Below are 25083 nucleotides of genomic sequence, written 5' to 3'. Positions count from 1 at the left end.
CACGGTTGTTAGCCAGCTATCGGGGAAATAAACGAGGGGAAAATGGTAAAAAGCCTCCGACAGCGTTGAGCTGCACTTGGCTCCGAGCAATCCAAATCACTACCAGAGCTCGCCTCTTACAACATTCGATGCTTCATTCGAGAAGCTGGCAGCGCAGACGTCATGGAGTTGGCGGAAAGATCTCCTCAGACATCTTCTGTGCGTGTTGAGTAATACCTGCTGGAAGGAGGTGTCCACCCTTCCGCTGAAAAATCCCCCTTTCACTTGCACTCTGACTCAACGTTCGTAAACCCCCGAAGCTGACGGACGGTGAGACGCGATCTGTTTCTCTTGGCTCATCCGTATTTATTACCTGTGTGTTCGTATTTGTGTCGGAGCAGCGAGCTGCTCTTCTGGAAGATCTTGTCACACAGGTCGCAGGCGTACATGCCGCTCTCCGTCTTCTTCATCTTCTTCCTCAGCGGGCCCGAGTCCGAGTCGTTGTGTTCCTCCATGGCCGACGTGCCCTCAGAGCCCGTGTCCTGCTTCTCTTCCTGGGGGAAAACAGGAGACCTGATTAGTAACGCCGACGGGAGTCAAAGTGGAAAAAAACAATAAATGACTCACTGGGTGTCCACAGTGAAGGAAGGTGCTGAGTCAAACTAAACTATGTCCGGCGGAAACAGCGGACCCCGCGGTGGTGGGCCAGATAGCTGACTTTTGCTGTGGGAGCGATTCCCACTCTGTGGCCCATTCACAACCCCCCTCCGACTGACACAGGAAACCGATTGAGGGTCGGGGCACAATATCGCAATATATATCGGATTGTTATCGGTCATTTGGAAAACTATCAATCCACTAACTGATTATTGAGCAACTCTACAATTCCCTTTTTTTTTTTTTTGCGTCAACGTAGAAATAGCTTCACAATTCACTTTCGAGCCTGTGAAAACCACAAACCCACCCAAGAAATATGATTTGTGATGAAGAAACCAATGCAGACCCGAGTTTCTTATTAAAGGGCAGTCCTATGCCAATCCGCTTAAAACAAAATGCAGCTACAATAAATTAATGAGAAAAGCAGAGGTGCAGATTTTAAAAAGATTCCAGGAGATTAATAAGGGCTCAGCAGTAAAGTGCATCCTCGCGTCCTTTGGGTAACGAAGATCTGCATCCATCACGGCTGGCCCATTAAGGGTCTGCCTGCACAAAGAATACCTATTACTGATTATTACTGTTATTTTACAAAGAGATGAATTCTGTCATTTGTATATATGACTTATTGATTCGCTTTAGCTGGTGTCAGACTATGCGTCATATTCTTGCAGCTCAGGATAGCGCAGATGGTGAACAATGAAAATAAAAAGGAATCCATTTGACATACTGACTGCTGTAATGATCAAATCCGAGATTCTTCCCGTTTCTACCACGAGTGTGTTTGGACCAGCTTTATGCGGATGAACACCGTAGGAAAAACAAAAAATGAATCGGCTTGAGTCAAACGACAACGCGTGTCTGGATCTCGAAAATAATACAAGTACCGTATGGATCAGTTAGCTGTCAGATGTCTGGAAAAACAGATGCAGTGCAACAAAATCCCACCACCTGTTCCATTTTAAGAACACTAAAACCCTTTTTTCCACCTAGTAGGAGGAGTTTGATTCACATTTTGATACACGTGTGACGAATAAGTAAATGATCATTCTGAACTAGACCATGTTATGAAGGAAACTGTGTTCGGTAAGTTCGACTGACCCATATGGGTGTCCATCGATGAGTCTGTAGAGAATCCCTTCAGAGTTTTTGAAATCTGAGTGGTACAAACCTTGATTCCGTTGAGGTGGATGGTTTCCTGCGTCTCAGTTCTGGAAGGGCTGCTAGCCGTAGTGGTGTAAGTGTAAGCCAGCTGAGGGATCAGGATGGTCTGTTTGTTGTTGGTGGTCAGTGCCCTGAGACATTGCATGGGGCTCTGGTCTGCAATGGCCACCAGCGTGGGGAGTTGAGTGGTCATGATATTAAGGGATTTGGCACTTGGTGGGCTGGCGTACAGTGCGACAGGGCCGGAGCCCACACATGAGAGTGGCGACGAGTCTTTCTTTGTGCAAGTTAAGTTCAAAGGTTCATCCAGATTGGTACGGACAGAAGAAGGTGAAGGGTAGTTGCGGGATTTTACAACCACGCCATCGGTTTCCTCTTTGTCGGGCTTTGGCAGGGACAGGTCTAGTGGTGCGTCAGTGCTGTGAAGGGGCAGGTCTTGAAGGAGACCGTCAGCTCTCGGGTTTAGTGGTAAAGGAGAAGCCGGAGAGCTGTGGGAGCCGTTGACCTCCGCTGGGGTTGCTTCTGTAGGACTGTCCTGAGTCACAGAAGGACTCATGGAGGCCATCGCCTTCCCCTGGATCAGCGATACGACGCTGTTGGTATCGCAGGCGTCCTCTTCTTCAGAAGGAGGTGTGGGGGCACCAAGGGATATTTGACCCTCCTGCATTTTGTCAAACCACTTCTTGACAACATGTATTGGAAGGCTGACTGAGTCGGAGATCTTGGCCAGTTCTTCCTTGCTGGGCTCTGCATTTAAGGCAAAGTAGGCCTTGAGCAGGGACAAGAGGTTCTTGGGCTGGTTGGAAAGTCCTCCCTCTGACAGTAGGGCAGCAACAGCAGACTCTCCATTGAGCCTGAGACTCTCCTTCTTGCAGTGTTTGAGGGCATGGAGGGCTTCCAGCCCAGCGGGACAACTATCACACAGGAGACAAGTCTTAGTGGTTTTATCCTCTTCTTTAGTATCAGTGGCCCTCTTGCTTCTGATGGTCAGATCTTCAGGGAGTTTCTGATACTTAGATGGCTCTGTGGTTGGCTGAGTAGTCGAGAACAGTTCAGGCTCCTTCTTAAGGTTTTGCGCTGTGAGCTGGGCTTGGTTGGGGTCTAAATTGTAGTTTATGATGATTTTTGCGTTGCCATCCTGACCCACAATAGGCAAACTGATGGCTGAGATGAGCTGCTGCTGGGAAGGATGGAGCGTTCCAGTGGTTAACCCCAAATTGGCCTGGCCCTGGCCTTTGGCATTGCTTTCCAGGACTTGGCGAATAACATTACCGTCCACGGCCACTTTGAGAGCATTCTGGAGGTCTGCTATGTTGATGCTGATGGGTGACACGAGGCCCACAGTGGGCAGGACCACAGCTTGGACTGTGCCCTGCAGAGGAGCTGCAGCCCCTCCGCTGTAAACGCCACCATTCATGCCGGCCACAGCTGGGGATGCCATCACTGCGGGTTTGTATTCATAGTCCATAGGCTCGCTTTTGATCTGGTTGAGGGGCAGCTGTTCCTGCAGGGGCTTGCTGTGCTCTAGCTTCTCTCTAATCTGTGTGCGGAGGGCAGAGGGTGACGTGGGAAGGATTGGAGTCTGAACCTGGGTCTGGGTTTTGGTGTTGCTCAGCCGTTGTCTCCCGTTGACGGAGATGAGGCTGATGCACTTCTTGCTGCTGATGTGCGAGCTGTAAGAGCCCGAGTGGGAGAAGCGCTTCTTGCAGTTGGAGCACTCGTAGGGTTTCTCTCCTGCAACGGTAGGGAGACGATGTGTATCGATTAATTAATGAAGCTAAATGAGCAGGCTCGGACGTCGAAGCGAGATGGAAAAAAATCTCTCATGCATTTTCACTGATGGCGGAGTGCTGATGTAATGACACAGTGGGGAAATGCCCTTCTTTAATTGCCCTTTCATAACGCTTAAAGAAACAGTTATAGCACATTAACGAGGCGTGCACATTAGACGGAAAACATCAAGGATAATTATAGGGAACTGGCTAAAACACACACAGGCGCGCACACGCTCCACTTCCATGGTGACGGGGAGGATTGGCCACTCACCGCTGTGGATGCGTAGGTGCTCCTTCAGATGGTGCTTATATTTAAACGCTTTGCCACATTCCGTGCACTTGAATTTGCGATTGCCTCCCGACTGCGTGATGTGTCTCTGGAGAACCGGACAAAGAGAGAGGGGTCAGTCGGCGAGATACACAGCGACAACATAACCTTTGAACCGCTACGGATGCATGACACGGTGTCATCAATCAATCGGGGACGAAAGTTCATGTTTGAGCGACATGTTTTGGGGTGGTGGCGGGGGGTGAGCCACTATGTTGCCATTGTCAACAGATGATTACTTCACAGGAGAGGCCTTATCTTCTACACTTTAATTTGGGGACTAAATATTTTATCTATAAATGTATTCAACTGCAAGTTAGCTCATTGTTACTAGCGTCAAATCAGATTTTTACCTGATCCCTTCCTGGCTTGTGGGCCGTCATGTGTCTCTCCAGTTGTGCGCGGTGTGCAAAAGTGTAGCTGCATTCGGGGCAGCTGAAGCATTCCTCGGTCTTCTCGTGCCGGTACTTGATGTGCTCTTTCAGGGAGCTGTAACGCTTGTAGCCACGCGAGCAGTAAGGGCAGGTGAGCAGCTGAGAGAAGGAATCGGGAGTTCCTGGACGGAATAAAAAAAAAAAAAATAGTCAGAGGCAGGCTGTAATGATGTCAAGTGGAGGGGAAGAGGGTGAAGGCGGCTGAACAACAACCTCACGACACTCCTGTATTTTCTCACCAATCAATTAGACACCCCCCCCCCCCCCCAGGTAAACAACACCCAGGTACCCAAATGGTTGCAAGTTGATTACCGAGCCAACAAGAAAAACAAAATAACACGGGGATGCCATTTTGGCTTTTGGTCTCACAGATTACACCAAATAAAATCCTCTACCGCTTGCAGAGGTGGCCAAAGAACTCACACACGGTCCCTCAGGAAAAGTACAGGTATTTTTTTCTTGTTCTGAATCAACTCTTGTACTTAAGTAAAAGTAAGAAAGGACAGATTCTGATATGCATTTAAGTACAAAAGTACAGAATAGCCGTTTTGATAGCTACTTCGCATTGGCACAAGCTTTTACTCTATCAAAACAAACGTTAAATTTGATGACAATAACACCTGAACTACAGTTCCTGAATCGTATGTTGTTGTTTTTTTTAAAGATTAGACATTCTCAAAATCCAGAAGCTGATGGTTTTTAGGCCTGTATGAGACAATGCATATCACGTGTCATTCTTCAACATTAAATAAGTCTCTCAAAGGAGTGCATGAATGAGAAATATTTTCATTTTCCTACTCTGTTCATGTTTTCGCGTCTTTTCTGCCTCGCAAACTTTAAGCTCTAAAGCCATCAAGACCTCAACTGCGGTTGACTTTACCTTTCTCTCCATCAATTTTTTTCCTCCATTGTCATCCGTGGCCCTTTTTAAGAAAACTAATGGTGACTACATAAGAATAGAAAGTAATCTATACGTTTTCAAATAAATAGTTGGCACAAGTAAAGCACATGTACCTGAAAAATCCTTTTTAGTGCAGCAACAAAATGATTTATACCAGTCATTTCCTCCACTGACTGTTTGCAGAATTTAAGTTCAATAATGGGGGTGTCAAACTCATTTTTGTTGCAAGCAACATTGTGGTAATGGTTTCCTTCTTGTGACACAAATGATTTGCCTTCGCGGGCCACATAAAATCATGTGGCCGGGCCAGATCTGGCCCCCGGGCCTCGAGTTTGACACCCGTGTTCTCTAAGAACTGAATCTCACAGTAGCTTAGCTCCCACACAGGTGAAACATTACTTTGTTAACAGGTGATGTATTAAGTTCCCCTGCGGCCCAGGTGAGGGCCTTGGGATGGGAACACGCACACCTTATCGCACAGGTAGCCATGAGTCAGAGCTCTCACAGATGGGACGGATTTGTTCAGGTGTTGCAGTTTCTCTGCTGGGCTTTTTCCTCCCCCCGCCTGCCTTTCCCTCCTTCTGTTGTAGCAGGTAAAAGCCAAATGCCTCGGGGCCATAAAAGGCACTTGTGGGCTGCTTTTACAAATAGCGGCGTGGCGTGGGTAATTATGTTGCAAAGTGGCGTTAATGGAGAGGAGCTGGCGCCGGAAGTGAAAAGCGACCAGACTGCAGCCCAGCATTTGGTGTCAAGTTTAAATTGGGGTGGACAAACTTTTCCTGTCAAAGGGTAAAGAGACACTTTGACATTCTTCACCTTTAAAATATATAACCCGCTGACCAATCCGAAAAGATTTAACGGCAATTACATATTGTGTGTATATACAGTCGAGTTTTCAGGATTTTGAAGTGACCAGCGGCCATGCTACTTGATCGACCCCTGACCCCTTGTCAACATTCGTGGCTTGTCTGGCTCGTTCGGTTTTCGTTTCCACCTGTTCTCGTCAGTGTCGTCTCTCCTGTTGACCAATCGGCTTCTTGGAGGCACTCCCATCTTGCTCATTGTCTGTCACTTTCCTTCCCTGTTTTCATTATCATCAGATCTCATCTTATTGTTCTTTGTGGTGAGTTTTCTTTTCAAAGTGTTTCTTTGAATTTTGATCTTCGGACTAATTTAGTGCTTGATTCCATGATCCTGGTTTGCCTTTTGAACTTAAATGGCCGTTAGATACTCCTGCCTGACCACTCGGCTTCCCTACGATCAGGTTCTCCCCACTTTTCATCCACGCTGACATCATGAAATCCCAAATTAAGTTTATGAATCTCAATGTTATTTGTATTTTTCTTTTCAACTTTTGAAAAGCTATATTAAATTGTCGCGCTGTGATGCATCGCGGTGTCTTACCGAATGTGTCATTGGTGGGAAACAAGGAAGTGGACTTTTCGCTTCCTGTTTTGCCACCAAGTGTACAAAGTCAGTCATACAATGCAGGTCAAGCTGTATGATTTTTTTTTTTTTTTTTTTTGTATATGACACTGGACCCAAATAATCTGGCTGCAGTTTTGACAAGATTTACTTAAAACAGATAAAAAAGGTTTTGAAGCTTGAAAACAGAATTTTCAACAAAGTTCTTGAGTTACGATTCTTTGACTTCTATCACTGTTCATCCATCACAGTCTGGTTTGGGGACTCCACAAAGGACAAAAATCAGCCACCAACGGACTATTAGGATTGCCGAGAGGTTCATCTGTCCTCGGCACGCTTGAGGACTTGCACACTGCGAAAAACTAAATAAAAGGTATGCATAATTCAGCTCATTTTCTCTGGTTCAGCCTATCGAACAATGCACAACCAATAACTTTTTCTACTTGCCATCAATTTTGTAAACAAATTGACTCATATTTCTTCAAAAGTAATCTTTTGTGGCATTATTACTGTATTCATCATTGATTTGCCACACTGCATTTGTTGTTGCTCAGAACCTCCCTGTTGGAGACTATATTACTAAACTAGTTTATAAATTAATAACTGTACAGTATCTCTTAAAAGTGAGTATACTTCTTTAAACAATTATAAATGTACTGTTCTCTCAAAATAAGTCACTGCCATCATTCACTGGTAAACCTGTAAAGTGAAAATTGTGCTCTATTATCCTCCCCAAAATCATCATATTTTGTAAATTGTCCCAAAATGTTTGTTTCACATCCTTTTTTGCTTGGAGTACTGTAACATAGTGTAAAAACGGTGAGGGCCGTGTACCATTTTCATCGTGAATGCCGGCTTCGGGAGTCCCGTGGCGTTGCAGCTCATCCTCCGGGGCTTCTGGGTAAATGACGGCCGTGTCCCCCTGCTGCAGCATCTCCTCCACCAATGCGTCCGTGCTCGCGTCGTCCTCGCCGTCCGATACGCAGTCTTCTTTCACTAAGAAGCGACAGAATGCACTCTGGTGAGAGATCCCGAGGGTGGACATGAGGTGCATTTGTGAAACATTCACCGCTTAAGAAATGTGATTGCCACGCTCAATATCATGGTTTTATTCACGGTGCACCTCGTGTGTTAATCTACAAAAGGTTGAAGGAGCTACATTGGCCAGTATTCCCGATGTTGGCTAAGATCCTTGCTAAATGTGGAACGCACGAAAATCATTTCCTCAGGTAGATGAATGTATGCACGTCACATGAGCATGGAAGTGCGCACGTACACGCCGGCCTCTTGAAAGGTCTGCGCTTCGTTATTTCTGAACCTGCCTGTTGTTCCCATCACAAGAGCAGAATAACTCGACCACAAGCGCTAATCACCACCCTGCAGCTTGAGCTGCGCCTGCATGCGATCTTTTATTTCCTGTTCTTGCCTTGCTCATGGTGAGTCTGCCATTAACCCTCAGCATTTTGCCTACAGCAGGGGAAGTTCAAACTTTTCTCGCTGAGGCTCACAGACAGAAAAATAGAAAGGCGGGGCCATTGGGCCTTGTTTATAAAAGTGTTTTCTATGCTCCCGAGGTTCTCCCTGACTTCAATATTGTGCTTAGTGGGCTGTGTGTGTGTTGACAGACAAGGCCAGCTGTGCGTTCTCCTTAGAGATGGTAACAGGTGTAGCACCGGCGCTCGGCGAATATCTGTCATCTTCCGGCGCTTCCTGCGGTGCGCCCTAACAAAGCCGCGAAACAATATGAGCGCAGTCGTTTTGTTTCCATGGTTATTAGGAGCGCTGGACGAGGCCTTCTGACAGCACCCGCACCCCCGTAATAAAACCTCGAGCCGGAATCCAGAGAAAAGAGGCTGCCTTTTGGCAAACATGAGTGCGGATGTTTAACAGCTGAGAATTGCAGAATTCATTTCCCACAGTGGAGTGTCAGGAGCAAAAGGTGCTGCTCAACCCGCAGACCACACTGCTTTTCTCCCATGACCTGAACAACAGAACATCTCAAGGCGCTTCTATTTTGCACGTAAAACAGGTTATGATGTATTTTATACTTTATGATAAAAAATATTAAGTAATTACTCATTTTAACTGCAGCATCCTGCAGCCTAAACAATTCCCAATTCACTGTAACTGCAATACAACTGTGAGATAATTATGTACATTATACAATTATATTCATAGTATAATAGTTAAATTATAAACTGTTTTGATTTGGATGTCCATTAGTCATGAAAGTTGGACGAAGCCAAACTTTCTTTTTTTTTTTTTTTTTTGGTTTTTTTTTTTTTTCCTTCTTCAAATTGGCTGTGGGTAAACACGGGAAACATGAGTGGGGAAGTGCTGATGTTGCTGTGCGGTGCTGATCCACACGCTGCAAAACACACCTCGAGGCTCCCCAAAATGTTGCGCTTGAGTGTGAAGTGCGGCCCCAGCTGGGGGTCTGCGAAAAAGCTGCGACAAGTTCTTGTTTTTCCCCCTCCCCGCGTGTGGGTCTCGTCTCTTTGTTAAGCGCAGATTTGAGGCCGGAGGGCTGGAGCGACTCCGTTATCGAGGCTGCCTCCCCTGACATGAAACCTCACACGGGCCGTTTATGTGCTGACGCAAACGTGAATGCGCCGCCGTGCTAAAGGTGGAGCGGTGGAGAATCTAAATCTGAGAATATTGCAGAAATATTTGGTGCTGTTTTAGATGTACAGGTAACTTACAGCTACAAAAAGAACAAGCTGCTTGGCAATTTATCTGTACCCCTTGACCATTTGGATGATACGGAGGAGTCATGAGAGAAGGTTTTGTGGTCAGATGAGACCAAAATGGAACTTTTTGGTCATAATTCCACTAACTGTGGTTTGGAGGAAGACAAAAGATGAATTCCATCCCAAGAACAACATCCCTACCGTGAAGCATGGGGGTAGTAGCATCATGCTTTCGGGGTGTTTTACTGCACATTGGACTGGACGCCTGCACTGTATTAAGGACGGGATGACCGCGGTCATGTATTGTGAGATTTTGGGGAACAACCTCTTTCCCTCAGTCAGAGCATTGAAGATGGGTCGTGGCTGGGTCTTTCAACATGACAATGACCCGAAGCACACAGCCAGGAAAACCAAGGAGTGGCTCCGTAAGAAACATATCAAGGTTCTGGCGTGGCCTAACCAGTCTCCAGTTTCTCAGCGACAGCCCAGAAATCTGTGTGGAGGAGTGGGCCAAAATCCCTCCTGCAGTGTGTGCAAACCTGATGAACAACTACAGGAAATGTTTGACCTCTCTAATTGCAAATGAAGGCTACTGTACTGAATATTAACATTGTTTTTCTCAGGTGTTCAAATACTTATTTGCAGCTGTATCGCACAAAATTTAAAAAATAATACATTGTGATTTCTGGATTTTTCTTTTAAGATGATCTCTCTCACAGTGAACATGCACCTACAATGAACATTTCTGACCCTCCATGATTTCTAAGTGGGAGAATTTGCAATTTCGCAGGGTGTTCAAATACTTATTTTCTTCACTGTATATGCTGCTTGTGGTTATGCAACTCCTCACCATTCCATATAAGCTGTGTCATATCAGTAGTAAGAATTTACAGCTAACCGCTCTAATCCTCTAATATAATTTGCAAGATTTTGAAACATCTGTCAAAAATAGATGTTCCTGAAGAGGAATGCACTTACTTTATCATTTAACATTGTCGATTTGTTGTATGCCAGTGATAAATTCTTTACACCGCGCATGAAATGATTCCCTTCCTCTGCACAGGGGTGGCTCACTTTTAGACCACATCATGACGTAATGCGCACAGGAATGTAGGTTTTTTTTTTTTTTTTTTTCCTGTGATTCCCTACTGCACATGAGGTCCATTTTGAAAACAAGTACATTGATGTCATCTATGCATGTCATGCCAACATGTTACTTAAAGTAATGAGAAGGGGGGGGTTAATTAAGATGCCATTAAAAGTAGTTGCCATAGCTTTGTGAGTGCTGTTAAATGACAATGTGAAAAAACAAGGTAAAAATGTTTTTTTTTTTCTTTCGGCTTGTCCCATCAGAGGTCGCCTCAGCGTGTCATCTTCTTCCATTTAAGCTTATCTCGTGCATCCTCCTCTCTAAAACCCACTGTCCTCATGTCCTCCCTCACAACATTCATCAACCTTTTCTTCGGTCTTCCTCTCGCTCTTCTGCCTGGCAGCTCCATCCTCAGCACCCTTCTGCCAATATACTCACTCTCTCGCCTCTGCACTTGTCCGAACCATCGAAGTCTGGTCTCTCTAACCTCGTCTCCAAGACATCCAACTTTGGCTGTCCCTCTAATGAACTCATTTCTAATCCTATCCAACCTGTTCCCTCCAAGCGAGAACCTCAGCATCTTCATTTCTGCTACCTCCAGTTCTGCTTCCTGTTGTTCAATGCCATCGTGTCTAATCCGTACATCATGGCCGGCCTCACCACTGTTTTACAAACGTTGCCCTTCATCCTCGGATGTACTCTTCTGTCACATCGAACACCAGACACCTTCCGCCAACTATTCCATCCCGCTTGGATCCATTTCTTCACTTCCTTACCACACTCACTCTGTATTGTTGACCCCAAGTATTTGAAGTCGTCGACCCTCGCTATAGATGGCCAGAAACTCTTGGTTTTATAGGCTGACCTAAAAATAACTCTTAACTATTGCCATAGCTGGGGAATATCTAGCTTCTGAATTAGTTACGTCCTCATCTGTAGTTTTCCATGGTTCATTGCACCTCTACTTTTTTTCTGCTTCACGAAAGTCCAACAATAAAATGAACTAATACACGTACAACCAGCTCATCTTTTGAAGGCCTTGATTTCTGTCTTTGCACGCTCAAAGTGGTTAAGTGCTTCATGATATTAAAGCTCTCCGACTCCACCCTGTTGATTTCCGTGAGATGTAATCATGCTCTAAAATTCATCAAAAATAAAGGAAAGCATCCTCCCGGGCCAATACGCTTTTTACCTTTTTCCTCCCCGGAATTTCTCAGCCTGATCTTGGACGGGGCTCGAGCACATCCAGGCTACGCCGCCCCACCAAAGCGTAATCACTTAGGAGGGAATGAGTAATGACAGCGAGCAAGGCGCCCATGATACCATATAATCAAGAGGAATGAATCAGAATTATGAGAAACGGCAAGGGAGAAGAAGGGTGTAAAATGAGGAGGAGGGGGAGAGAGGTTAAAAAAACAACTTTAGAGCATGACAGTCTCGCGAGAAGGGGCGTCGTGGCTTGAATTTGAAGCGAACCTGAGGAGAAGATTAGTGGGTGGCGCTCACGTTTCCAGGGAGGAATCTCAGTTCTTAGGAGTGAAACCATCAGCATGATTAGGCAAAAAAAAAAAAAATGTGTATTTAAAGGATTGACGCTTTCCCCGAGTTTCGTCAGTCAAAGCGAAAGATGTTTCTGTGAAAGTTGAGGCAAATAAAAGAGCAAACACGCATGTGTGTGAGCGCACACGAGGGAGGCAGAACGAACGTTTGCACAAGCCGAACCGTGGCGCGGCGCCAGTCTGCTGAGCTGTGTCACTGTAACTCATGCTTTTCATAATGTTTGCAGTTGCAGGCCAAAACCAATGACATTGTTCCTCCTCCGACTTTTTACGCAAGGAGATGCAGCTGGGGAGCCGCTGAGAGGGATGACATCACAGCTTTGGGATTAGCCCGTAACACTGCGCACGGGTCTGTAATTGACTTTATGTAGGAATGTGTACGTTTACTGCTAAACGCAACCAAATGGTAATTGGTTGCATTTTGAACCTGAGACGACGGCAAAACCCGACCGATCGTCGATTCGTGACCCAACTAGGAAACTGCGAACAAATTCAACTCATTCTTTTCCGCTTTAGAATTATTTTTGATACAAGTATCATGTCAAACCTACTTCATCGATAGTCTTGCCAACGAGTACGGTTTTGTATTCCCTTCTCTGAGCTTGAAACACCCACCAACATCATTGTTCTTAGATTGGGGGGGGGGGGGGTGACACATCTCCTTCCTCTGGGTCCGGCTGCTTCTGACGTCATGTTGAGCAAGTCGAGGTAAAAAAAAAGTTCACAGGGGCACTACAATGCCCACCAGTGTCATAAAACTCTCTACCAGTTTTTTGCTTGCGGGGCTTTTTTTTTTTTTTTTTTTTTTGGTCATTGAAGGTCTCTCGTCTATTGGCATTGTCTTTGTTTAATATTGCGCTTCCTGTCTTAGTTGAAAACCAACTGCATGCAGTACCTGTTTCCTTGCACTGTCGGATGAAGACATTTTCTCATATGGCCAAAAATATGTTCATATTCTCTTTATGGCCCCGTAAATGGATTTCCTTCTAAGAAGGGTGTTCAAGTTGCATCCACTCCAAATAGATGTTTAATAACAAAACACTCCTCCAAGATTAAATATTAGCAAGTGTACTTTGTGTCCCAAGAGAACGAGCTTTGAGAATGACTGTTACATATCAGAATTGGAGAAATAAGATGCGGCATCCGAATGTTTCCTTCAGCAAAGTCAAGTGGGACATGTTCCTTCCACACGTCGGATGGTGGGTAGGATCGTGCGATACTGCGGCCCACAATCGTACAGCCGGTCTCACCTCCATCCCAGTGCTCCCTGGGGTGCTCGTCGTCTGGTAGGGTGCTGTCGCACTCCGCCCCGTCCGCCAGGCTGGCTTCCTCCTCCACGATGTGCAGCTTGTCCTCGTCGTCCGAGTCTGTGCCAGCTTCCACCACATTATTGTAGTTGGTCACTAAACGGGAGGAAGAAGGCAAGACGTGTGATTGAGGCGATAAACACAATCAGCATTTTCCATCAATTTTAAATGTAAGTGGTCCAAGTGTTTTGAAAGGCCAAAAGTGAGACTTTTAATGTTTGATATTAAAAACTAAACTAAAAACGAAACTACTTAACTAAATGCTAAAGTAAATCAAAACTTTAATGGGTCACCTAATATCATAGCGCACTTTACACATCCAATCGGGCTTCTGCATTTATTTACTGTAAATATCCACCTGTGAAGCACACTTACATGGATTGCGTTGACTGACGCATTTGCTGGCATTGCTCAACGTTCTAGAAAATCATATTTCTCACGGCAATACAATTCCTATTTTGGATTAAAATACTGGTCATCCAGTCTCTTCTCTTAAGTCAATTGTTTTCGTTTTACCACTAGCAGCGGGTGACTTTTTGCATTATGGTTTGGAATGAAATAACTGCCTGTTTTGTTTATAAAGGTGTAATATAAGAATTAATATATATATGTATGTGTGTGTGTGTGTGTGTGTATATATATATATATATATATATATATATATATATATATATATAGGCTTTACCAGCTGACCCACCCAGCACAGTATTGTAAAATTGAAATCTAAAAATTATTTTATTTAGTTGAAGTCCCCTGAATTTCACAAAGTATTTGTGTGTTAAGTGAGTGAGTGACATCAGGAGCTCGGAATGCCAGCTCAGGTTGGCCTTACAACACGTTTAGTTCAGTGTTAGTATCTGCTCCATGTGAGTGCTTTCATTTTCTAATTATGTGTGCTTGGCTGTTTGTTCACACACACTTTACTTGAGCAATATTCCAAACTTCAAATTCTGAGCTCTTACGGAGCTTTGGAACAACAGGCTGCGCGATGACTTCACACTCACACACTACATGATTGCATTTGTCCGTGAGTGCGACTTCATTAGCTTGCAGGCTGAAGTGCTGTGTGGGAGTTGATGTGACCTTGTTGGTGGTGTTATGAGCTGTAGGAAACATGGACAGGCCCCCAACAGAGGGGGGGGGCATGAGCTTTATTCGCCTGACCGGCACGCGTCTGTTCCTGTCTACTTTTGATTTCGTTGGTCATGATACATTCAACAGGTTGAATCAATTCTCTCACGAGAGTGGCTCAGTCAGTGCTACACTCAAAAGTTTCTGGCCACGCTACTTTCTCTTTCTCTTTGACACACACCAGCTGCGTTCACTTGGCGAATATACACCGCTCGAACATTTTTGGTTTCCTGCATCCGCCCACTTCTTTCTGGAGAGCCTTCCGATGCCGGTAGGAGGTTTATCTGGGAATAGCACCATCCCCTGTCTCAATCGGTGAAGTTTCTGGGAGGCTTCTTTGCACCGTGTAAGGTCATCGCAAGCGGCGGGGGGGTGCGCATGTGAATCACGCAGGGTTCAGCGAGGGGGAGGCGAAGAGGTTGAAGGTGTCTAGCGGGTGTTGAGATGAAAGGTGTGTGAGGGGGAGGAGGAGGACCGTGAAGAAGCGCTGGTATTTTCATAGTCATCACGCTGTGCTGCAATCGTACGAAGGAGTGAGGTTCATAAGGAGACCTTTTGTCATCCCTCGACCTCTTTTGTACCTTACATTATTATCTGCTTCGTGTTACCATGACGCAATCCCAAGAGCCTTTACTCATTCCGCCAGTCAGCTGGGGGTTGATCCAGCTATGGTTTTTCCAGAAAAAGCCGAAAGATCAACAGAGTCCATTTCCAAGGAACTACTGGGGAGACTTTCCAACATGCTCAGCGCAGCGCTCACTGAGCAATCTTACTTTGGATTATCACCTTCAAAGATAAACACCACCTGCATACTGTATTTATGCATTTTTTTTTCTTTTATTGAGACTTTACTGTGTGGTTCAGGTGATAATTTATGTGCCCTAGAAAGTCTCCACTAAAGGTCACGAGCCAGTGTACTTCTAGTGCCAGTACAGAGCTGTAATGTAAATGTTAAGTGTTGCGTCACAAAAGTCATCCAGCATCAGACACTGTCCGAAACGAATAAGCTGGATAGTGTCCCGATCCCTGCCACGAATGGCAAAAATGGAATTGACGCCACCCCACCTCCTCCTTCCCATTTGTTTTGCCCACCTGCATTTTCAATATAAATTTACATAAAAATACAAGTACAGCATCCTCTGCTATGTCACAGTTCATTTGCACAGCTATGCTATGCTGCAGATTTTTTTTTTTTTTAGCAACCATTTTAATGCATTTTTACAGCATCAAGGCAAGACAGCTTTTTACAAGATTTACAATGTGACTTTTTTTTTAAAAACTATCTTAGCATTAAGCTAACAGACTTTCATTAGATGAAATTACATTGTTTGGTTCAACATTCTGCTCTTTAGTAATACAGTACAGCCTCGGTTCTCGAACAAATTGGTTTTCGAACGAGAATTTTGAGACTTTTTGTTTCTGTTTTCGAACAAAAATTGGTACTCGAGCTCCCCCAACAAAACCCAGAAATAACATAACGCACGCGGCCAGACCAGCTGACCCACCCATGACGCGCTTTGTCAATTTGAACGAACCCCCGAAAAAAAAACAAAAAAAACGGAAATAACATAACTCGCGTGGCAGTTGATTCGGTTTTCGAACCGCTTTCTACAAAGGAACTTAGCCAAAACTTCAGGTAGTAAAACAGGTAGTAAATGATTGATTTATGGTTTTAAGTTTCTCAGCCCAGATCTGACAGATGTAATATTAAGCAGCCTAAAAGGCAGATGGCGTTTCTATTCTGAAACCGAAAACACAAGAGTTCTTTATTTCGAACGGCTGTTTAAGAGCACGCCGCTCAGGAAGACGATTGCAAAGCAACAATCTCCCCTCCAGCAGTGTCAAGAGAAAATGATCAACTGTAAGGCTGCGGAGAGCAAATCAATACTTTAGATGGGAGGTGGCAAAAGCAGCAGCACTGCACAAAGTGAAATCAAGAAACACGCAAGTGGGTTAGGAGAAGAGTAAAGGATCGGTGGATAGTGTTAGCGTCTCCGCGTGGTGGCGGGTGTGATCTTCCTGTGCCAAATGGTTCTCGGTCTCACAACAAAAGTGTGTCTTCCGACAGCCGATGTAACACCTAGCACCAACAAAGGCTGGAGACCCTTCTGGCCGACCGGCTGAGCGTTTGGACAGCTGCCTTCGTTAGCGCTAGCATGCTAACACACAACAGGAGGACCACTCCCACGCCTGCGAGAGAGAGAGAGCTGGTCGGTGCAAGAGGTGACACATAAGACTGCTTCAAGTTAGGTTGTGTTGGAAGTAGTCTGACAGAATTCTGGGAATTTTCAAAGTTGGAAACGCTCTCTGGATATCTGGGATATGAGCAACCCACTTACTCATTCAGTAAAGCAGATGTTTGCACAGGATGTCTATTATAACAAAACTAAATGTTTAAATCTGTGTGAATACAATTCCTTATTTTAATTCTTATTTCCCATTCAGTAATTCCCATCCAAAGATTACCAATGTGAAATATTTCTAAAATTCCCCCACCTTAACTTCCCATGAAAATGCTACAACCCTGGTTGAAGCACCTGCGAAAGTAATAGTCCCAAGTGTCGTCCGTGACCTGTGCCCATAGATCACACATTACTCCTTCACTGTAACATTTATTGATTGTGCTAATGCGCCAATCAATGCAAGCTAAATAACTTCGACCAAACATGACTTGACTACAGACATCCCAATTGCGGGCTCAGGCATCCGAGTTTCAAGTATTTATATTTGTTTTCCTGACATGATGCTTTCAGATTCCGCACAATACTGGTATAGCTTGTGATGTTATCTTTCTACGGTAAATTACTGATGTGAGGTTCGATTATTCCCTCACCTATGACATCACAGGTGACAAAATTTTCCCATTGGACTTTTTGAAATGGCAAGTATACAAAAGTACACATTTAACATATAAAAACAGAGAACATGATGGTAGTTGTTAAACTTTTTCTCAGATCACGCTTTTCCCATCAATTTTTAATACAGCTTATCCTCATTAGGGCCGCTGGTAAGCTGGAGACAATTCCCAAAAGACGAGGACTGCTTGCCAGCCAGTTTCAGGGCACATACTGTATCGACAAATATTCACTCCCACATTCACGCATAAGGATTTTTTTTTTTTTTTTTTTTTGCTTCAAGGAACCCAACTTGCATTATTTTTGAATGTGCGAGAAAGCTGGACTGCCAGGGTGAGAACATGCAAAGTCCACGCATAAAGGCGAGAGTCTGAAGTCGAATCCCAAACCTCAGAGATGTGAGGCGGATACATCAACACAGATGGCGTACAATTAAGTGTATTCAGAAAACGCAAACCACATACTTTATGATTAAGGACAGGAATAGTAATGGTGACTGGAGGCAAAAGAACCTTAAACTCAAGAGAGAAACGTATCACCTTCAAAGATCATCAGCACCGTGACACGTTTCAGCTCCCAGGAACGCTAAATGACGGGTTTCTTTGATGCTAATTCTAAAGGGCATATATTTTCAGCATCATGAGAATCAATTATTGGTCTAACGTCTAAGTTCCCGTGTTCTTTAAGTCCTGGATCCCTCTGAGGTAGGAAACTTATCAAACTCGAGAGGCTCAAGCAAGCAGGCGGCGGTGCAATTACCACAGACATTCTTAAAGAGCACATATCTTGCCGTCACAGAGTCTGCCCTTGTAGCTCTGCAATGCTATTTTCTCAGGAAAGCTAACCACTACACACACAAAAAAAAACGACCAAAGTAAAACAAAGCAGTGCCATTCAAAACCTCAAGTATGCCGTCTCAAGGTGAGGCGCCGAGGTAAATGCCGCTGATTTTGTTAAAATAACAGCCTTCCTTCAACAGAGTCAGGAAGGTCAACTCAAGAGTCGATAACAAAGTCACAGAATTGGGATATTTCGTGCTTCACCTTTTCTGAGAGCACCGCCAATTTTCTGGATCATTTCGTTCTGACGGGATGTGCTTCAGGTAGTGGCGATGTACTATATGTGGTAGTGTAAACGTGACGGCAAAACCTTCACAACCTCACACCGAACCTCCTTCTGACTGAAAACATGGCAGCTAGATTCTGCGCTTGTGTAGTCTCATCAGACGAGGCCAACGTCAATCTTATTACTTTAAATTCCTTAATTTCTTTTCTATGAGCCACACTGAAATGGATTAAGACCATAAATTGCTCATTTTATATTTCTTTTACCTGAAAATGTTGTTTACAAGATATATCCATGTAGCAATTTAGACTACAAACAGTGTCGGAAGGTGTCCTCGGTCTCCCATTGGTGTGTTTTGGCATCTTGTTCAAACGGCTGGGCTACTTTGCCTAAGACTGCTCAACAACCCATTAAGATGCGCACTTGGTTTAATGGGTTAAGACAAGTGCTCTTGTCTTTATAATGACACAGATCAAGGTTTTAGCACAGTGGTTAATTGGCCTCCGCGGGTCGTTCATCTGTTGTCTGATGAGTACTTTCCGTGACAAGACTAATGTTAATGGTGCCTATTGTTCTCTTTAACTGCGTGATGATGACACTGGGAAGTCAGCGTTTGTTAGGAAAAGCCATACCCTTTGCCATTCCCCTCTGTTTACATATGCATATTGAGATGCGTTTAAAAAAAAAAAAAAAAAACCTTACAGGTTTCCTTGCTATTTGCTGCACTTCGCTTGAGTCACCCTTGTAATTGATATTAATAGTGTAGTTAAATGACTCCTACGTACAGTAGATGGTATTTTTGTACCAAAAATCCAGTTGCACTGTGCCTCCTTCAATAGATTATAATGATGGATACTCTAAATAAAACCTGTTTGGCTTCAAAGGTAGCAATATGAAGACCATATGTTATGTTGGAAATTATTACGACCATCCGTGGTCGTAATAATAATGGCAACGCTTAAGTGACACTTACTGTGTGTTCTTGGAGAATGTTTAAAAAAAAACAGAGGCGATTACGAGTGGCCAAAGCAAACACCTAAACCCTCGATACTACCTCCTACTTATAACTCAGCCATTCTTGGAGAGGCCTGCTGCTCTTATCGGTGGTGTCAGAATGTGCAACCAGTCAGCTAACCTGGCTATTCACGGTTAAGGCATGTGATTTAAAAAAAAAAAAAACGGATGTAGAAAGGCATAAAACCCGATATCAAAATATGAGCAGGAAAGTTGGAAAGCGTAATGATGTCAAATTGCTTTTAGTGTTTTAAATCACCTTTTGTATTTCCAGGCAGAAAATCAAACACAAGTTCATCGGAGTTTGAGCTCGTCTCCATCAAACCTCGTTTGAGTGCCACGGGGAAAATTAAATGTCCCCGTCACCTCTGCTGTCAAACTCCATTCAAGCTGCAGCTGTACTCTAATCTACTATGAAAGCGTCAGAGTAGTATAGTGGTGCCCTTCTCCTTTTTGAGTTTTGTGTCTCAGGTTGACATTTTGGGTGGACGCCCTGTAAAGATATTATTAGAGTCATTGCCTAAAGGTATCCAGTCTGTTTAAATAGCCGCTTGCATCCGTTACACAGCGCACTTTATTTTATTTTCAGCGCAAATGACAGCTATATGATTTGGTTGGCAGGTACTGCCTGAGCATGTGCAAGCGTGGCCGCAGATGTTCAATCCAAAAACAAAGTCCACCCATCACCAGAATTATTCAGAAAATAGATTCAAGAAAAAACAAGAGTGGGATATATTTAACTTGTAAAATATTTTGTCATTCCCACCTAAAGACAATTAAGTCTTCAGTTAATCTTGGACCCGCAGCACACCAAACAATGTGGTCAAACCCGACTGGACCAGATCCTCACACAAGAAGTGACAGTTGCCGACTCACCCCTGCACACTGAGCGTCTGGATATACAGATGCCCTGGACACCCTTGATTGGTCATCATCACAGGCCTAATAATAAATCTAATGTATTTTATAAATATTTACAAGGGAAATGAAGAGTGGGATTGAGATTGAGAACCTTGAGATTTTTATGACTTTACTTGTGTTTTGCTGAATGGGAAGCAGGAGAAGGACTGTCTTCCCCCATCCAGATTCCCGAGCCAGTTCTTTTACGATGTTCACTTTTTAAAATCTTTCCGCTGAAGCTGTTGTCACTGGCAGTGTTGCGTCGATTCTTGCCATCTTCGCAAACGTTGGAAAGATAAGCTGGCCGGCGTTTTCCTTCACTGTGGCGAGAATTTCTTGCTGGCTTTTTGAGGGAAAGATGGAATGGAACACGTTTTTAGATCTGTGTTCAGCTGGCCCTCATTTTCTTGATAGAAATCACACAGAACATGGACGGATTCCTTTGCTCCTGGTTTTCGGGGGGCTTGTCCAGTTGGCACACACTTTTAAGAGAGCGGAAAGGGGTGTATGATTTTGCCAGATGCAGTTCCAGTGATGTGATGGGTAACAGATATTCGTCCTGTACGGTCAAGATTCAAGATACTGTGTGTGATATTTCTATCCTTGATGGTTTCTCCCGTAATGTCAGACATGAATATTTCTTGACTTTGATAGTATTGTGCACACCTGTGCAGGTTGTGTGGGATCACTTCCTGGCTAAATGGCCCAGTTATGATAATCTTGTTCCAATAACGTTCTCCGCTAATGTCAAAGGCAAAACACAAACGTGCTGAAAATTCACCCCGTATGGCGGTCATAACGTTTTTGTCCATTTGACTTTTAGAATCAAGTTAGTGTTTTGTATTTACTGATCATAATTTTCAGTTCCTCAGTGCTAGATCATGCCTTAGAGCTGGGCTGGGGTGCGATGAGGTGTGTGTTTAAATATACGCAATGAGCAATAATAGCGTTATCCAACCTGCTTGTGTGGTGCAGGTCTATATTAGGTTCGTGTAGCACGGGGCTGTTGCATTTTAGGAGCAGGTGACTGGACATTCCTTCCTGTATTAGGCCTGACAGTTTACTGTGGGGGAGTGCAAAGCAAGGGGAATTACACGGGTCTGAGAGGGAGGGAGCTAACGGTGCCAAATAACTCTCCCAACTGGAAAATCTCATTAAATCTTGCTTACCTGTAAGTAAACCACATTCGACATGGCTATCAATAAAGTCAAACTAGAGACTGAATGTCACCATCAGTAATGTCAACTCTGGCTTTGCGTAGAATGTGTGTGTGTGTGTTTGTTTTTTTTGTTTTTTTTAAACAAACTATCCTTTAACTTGAAAGTTGAATGCACGTGAGATTGTTCAATCTGGAATTCGACCAACCATTTCAAGAACAAAATTGTTCTTAAACCACACAAATCTTCAAAAGTCTGAACATGCCACGTAAAGTTTCAGTTCCTCAAGCAGCAAGTTGCATATTTTATTTTTTTGCAACACACTTCATGACAATTAAATCAGTGTATTGTAAGTTTTAATAATTACAAATGTGGCCTATAAGCAGAATCATTTTGAAATGAGAGAACAGCTTCCCAAAACCGATTTTGTTCTACCTTAGGAGGATCCCCCCCCCCCAAAAAAAAAGTCATTTCAGAAGTGAAAGATGTGCTCACCCAAACAAAAAGGATGGCATAAAATTTAACCGGGTGGGGGATGATGCGAAGGTGGGAGGAGAGGAAGTGCTAATGGCTTAAAAAGACAAAGCTGGTCTGTCACACGCGATGTTCATCTGAAGCGATGGCTGCCCCAGGGAGGGAGTGTCACAAAATGTCAGAGCGAGACAACGACGAGTCAAGATGGAGAGAACACAAGAGGACGGATTGGGGGGAAAAGAGACCCGTAATGGGTTGAAACTAATGGCGTTTTACAAAGAATAAATCGAAGCGCTTATTACCAAAATGAAAGCACGCATCAATGGTATGTGACACAAGAAAAAAAAACATTCATGAACATTGCTACACATACGTTATTTTCCACTTGCCTGCTTCTATTAAAGGTCAGGTGTTGACGCCGTGGCTCTGGCTGACATATGTCTCACTGGGAGGACGGGGGCCATAGGGAACAAGGCGAACACAAGCAAATTGCTACACGCCATTTCAAACCAGTGGACAGGTGAATGTCCAGAAATGACTGTTTCTCCTTCTAATTCATTAATTTTTACAATTATAAATGTCATTTATTTCCCCTCTCATGAAGCCAAGGTCCAGATGCCTGTTGACAACCCAGCTTGGCTTCTTAATTCTGACGCTTCTGTACTAAAAACTGCAGGGAGAAAGCATCCCTTTCAGAGCCAATCTTCTCCTTTTGTGGAATTTTTTGACAACAGCTGACCACACTCCCAATTTCTCAGAATGTCAGCTCAGTCACAAGACTCCCGGGGGCAAACATCCTGGACACCCCCTGACACACACATAATCAAACACGCAGCCTCGGGCTACTGCTAAGTTGTCACAGTAGTTTCTTGTCCTTCATGTGATGCTGGGGGGGGGTTAATGCCGTAAACTTGCATCCACAAAAGGTCTTTTGTCACCTCATTCTATCCTCTCTCTCTTTACAAAGTGGTCTTTGCCCATGTGATCAGGGAGGGCTAACGCCCGTCCCTCCGCCCCCCACGTTCCCTAACACCCTCCTCCACCCCGACTGGAGCTGAGGAGCAGTCAAGCAGCACCGTACACACCATTACCCCGCTGTTAAATGACCACGAGTGTGCAGTGCAGACGGCTTGTCTGTTAGACAGTTACAGGAATAAATCTTGTTAAACCAGGCGAGAAGAGACTGCATGTATACTGTATGATAGACTGCAATAGAAATTGTGCTGTAAAATCCCCCCCGGCCACCCCCGCCCCTTTCAAACCAACACCTTCTCATTGCTCAATTTCTTTGGTTGACTGTGATATACAACAATCAGATGAAATCTCAAGATGGAAGATTTTTTTTGCCCAATAGCCCAACACATTGGTCAGATGTGAAATGGCTGAGGCAGCAGGTAAACTCAGGCTGTCACGTATTGATGCATTAATGGATTGTTTTGTTCATTACACCTAGAGGTGTTGGTATTATATGTGTGCGTAAACGCTGGCAGCTACCAACCCAGGAGACCATTAGTCCACCATGTCGGAATTCGACTGGCGTATCGACAGTCCGGGGCAATCAATAGTCACAGATCTCTCATTACCTAAGTGCCATCTGCGATAATGGGCTGACAGTTAGTCAGGACTGTGTAATACCACTTCACTTGCAGTATGTAAAATAAAGTCAAAATAGGTCCATCCATCACTTTTTCTATCGTGCTTGTCCTCATTAGGGTCACAGCTTAGTTGGGAGGGGAAGTGGTTTTGGGCTGCAAAAGGGGGGACATGTGTGAGTCAACCAGATGGATGGGTATGCGTAATGAACATTTTATTACATTAAGGTCATATACACAGAGTTGTGTTCCCTCTCCAATATTCGCTCGATTCAAGTATCTCGTCCCAAAAGATGGAAAACCGCTGTCTAATGTTTTCCAATATGCAATACAGCCAACAGGGTGGGGTCCAGGACACATTGCGCAGTGCAATCATTGGGCCGGATTCTCATGTGATGTCATCAATAGCGTAACTAGTCAGGGAACATCCAGATGTTTTGTTTTTTTTTAACATGTGGAGTGTACCAAGTAATGTGCCACCAAGTAAAACATATGACCAAAAGCTACTGGCGTCAGTACCCACTCTTGCAAAACCCTAACCTCATAATTTGACAGTGTTTTAATGGCACAAAAGGACGCCCTGCATCCCAACCTCAGCACAACAGCAGCGACACTGACCAATCACAATCTAAATGTGAAAACCTCTTGACACATTTCCCAACACACATTCCTCAAGCAACCAGTGAGTTTTATCCTTTGTGAGGAGATCTGGACTTTGCAAGGACAAGCGGATGCTAAATGAGCTTCAATTGTATTCTATCGAACGCCTTTCTACTCTCAAGGTATTCAAAGGGATTTTACACAGTCACCTCATTCACTGTCTCACAATGAAATATATTATTGTGATCTTTTTGTCAATACATGCGGTAGAAATTTGTAATTTATGGGAAATTCCACTGGATAACGCGTAAATGAAACATTGGCCTTCCTGTTCCTTTTTCAACTTTGATGTGCACCCGTGTCCAGAGGAAAGGTAAATATAGACAGTTGCGTCCATGTATGTTTATTTGACATGGACATCTATGCCACATTTTTACTACAATATTAGCAAGAGTGTGAGTGAAGACACATTTTTATCCAATATTTGTGTTTTATGCAGCCCCCCCCCCCATGCGCAGCTGTTGCAGACAGATCAGCGATAACGCTTTTAATAAACTCCACAGGAGTGTGTATGTTTTACTGTCTCGTACGTGGATCTTGTTGAAAGGTCCAGGCTGTATGATTGATTGCGCTTCTACGGAGCGACAGGGGCGCTCGTCCACACGAGTGTGTACACTGGAGGCGGGTTAAGACGTTTAAAAAAAAAAAAATAAAAATCCGCTGTTACTCGTCTAAGTGAACTGAGCCTTTCGTGTATGTACATAGTAAACAGATTCATCTAGTCCAGAATCTTGAATCAAATTGCTCCAGAATGTTTCCGGCTCAATCGCCCCTGAGGTCATTTATAACCCTAACTCATCCATCCATCTTCTTGATCGCTTATCCTCACAAGGGTCACGGGGAGTACTGGAAGCTATCCCAGCTGTCAACGGGCAGGAGGCGGGGTACACCCTGAATTGGTTGCCAGCCAATCGCAGGGCATATGGAGA

At 44.2% G+C, this 25083-nt stretch overlaps 1 protein-coding gene and 1 long non-coding RNA gene across 5 annotated transcripts in view; one reads left to right on the top strand and one right to left on the bottom strand.

The window, feature by feature from the left end:
- zeb1b (zinc finger E-box binding homeobox 1b) overlaps nt 1-25083 on the bottom strand; it is a 53650-nt gene that overhangs the window by 4554 nt on the left and 24013 nt on the right. The window contains exons 2-7 of the mRNA XM_061804801.1: nt 13250-13402; nt 7495-7656; nt 4254-4456; nt 3844-3949; nt 1805-3531; nt 353-533 (exon numbers count right to left, since the gene is read on the bottom strand). Of these exons, the coding sequence (XP_061660785.1) occupies nt 353-533; nt 1805-3531; nt 3844-3949; nt 4254-4456; nt 7495-7656; nt 13250-13402 (2532 nt within the window). The remainder of the gene's footprint in view (nt 1-352; nt 534-1804; nt 3532-3843; nt 3950-4253; nt 4457-7494; nt 7657-13249; nt 13403-25083) is intronic.
- On the top strand, nt 5045-24121 carry LOC133492517 (uncharacterized). Of its 4 annotated transcripts, none has more exons than XR_009792664.1 (5): nt 5045-6024; nt 6123-6358; nt 6912-7033; nt 22307-22422; nt 22507-24121. It is a non-coding gene; the product is annotated as an uncharacterized LOC133492517 (long non-coding RNA). The 4 variants fall into 4 exon arrangements; XR_009792667.1 differs by having other exon boundaries at nt 6123-6499; XR_009792666.1 differs by having other exon boundaries at nt 6123-6829.

The sequence above is a fragment of the Syngnathoides biaculeatus genome, chromosome 19 (assembly GCF_019802595.1).
Source record: "Syngnathoides biaculeatus isolate LvHL_M chromosome 19, ASM1980259v1, whole genome shotgun sequence".
NCBI classification, from domain to species: Eukaryota; Metazoa; Chordata; class Actinopteri; order Syngnathiformes; family Syngnathidae; genus Syngnathoides; species Syngnathoides biaculeatus.
Note: the sequence above shows the minus strand (reverse complement) of the source record. Positions and strands in the feature narration are given on the sequence as shown.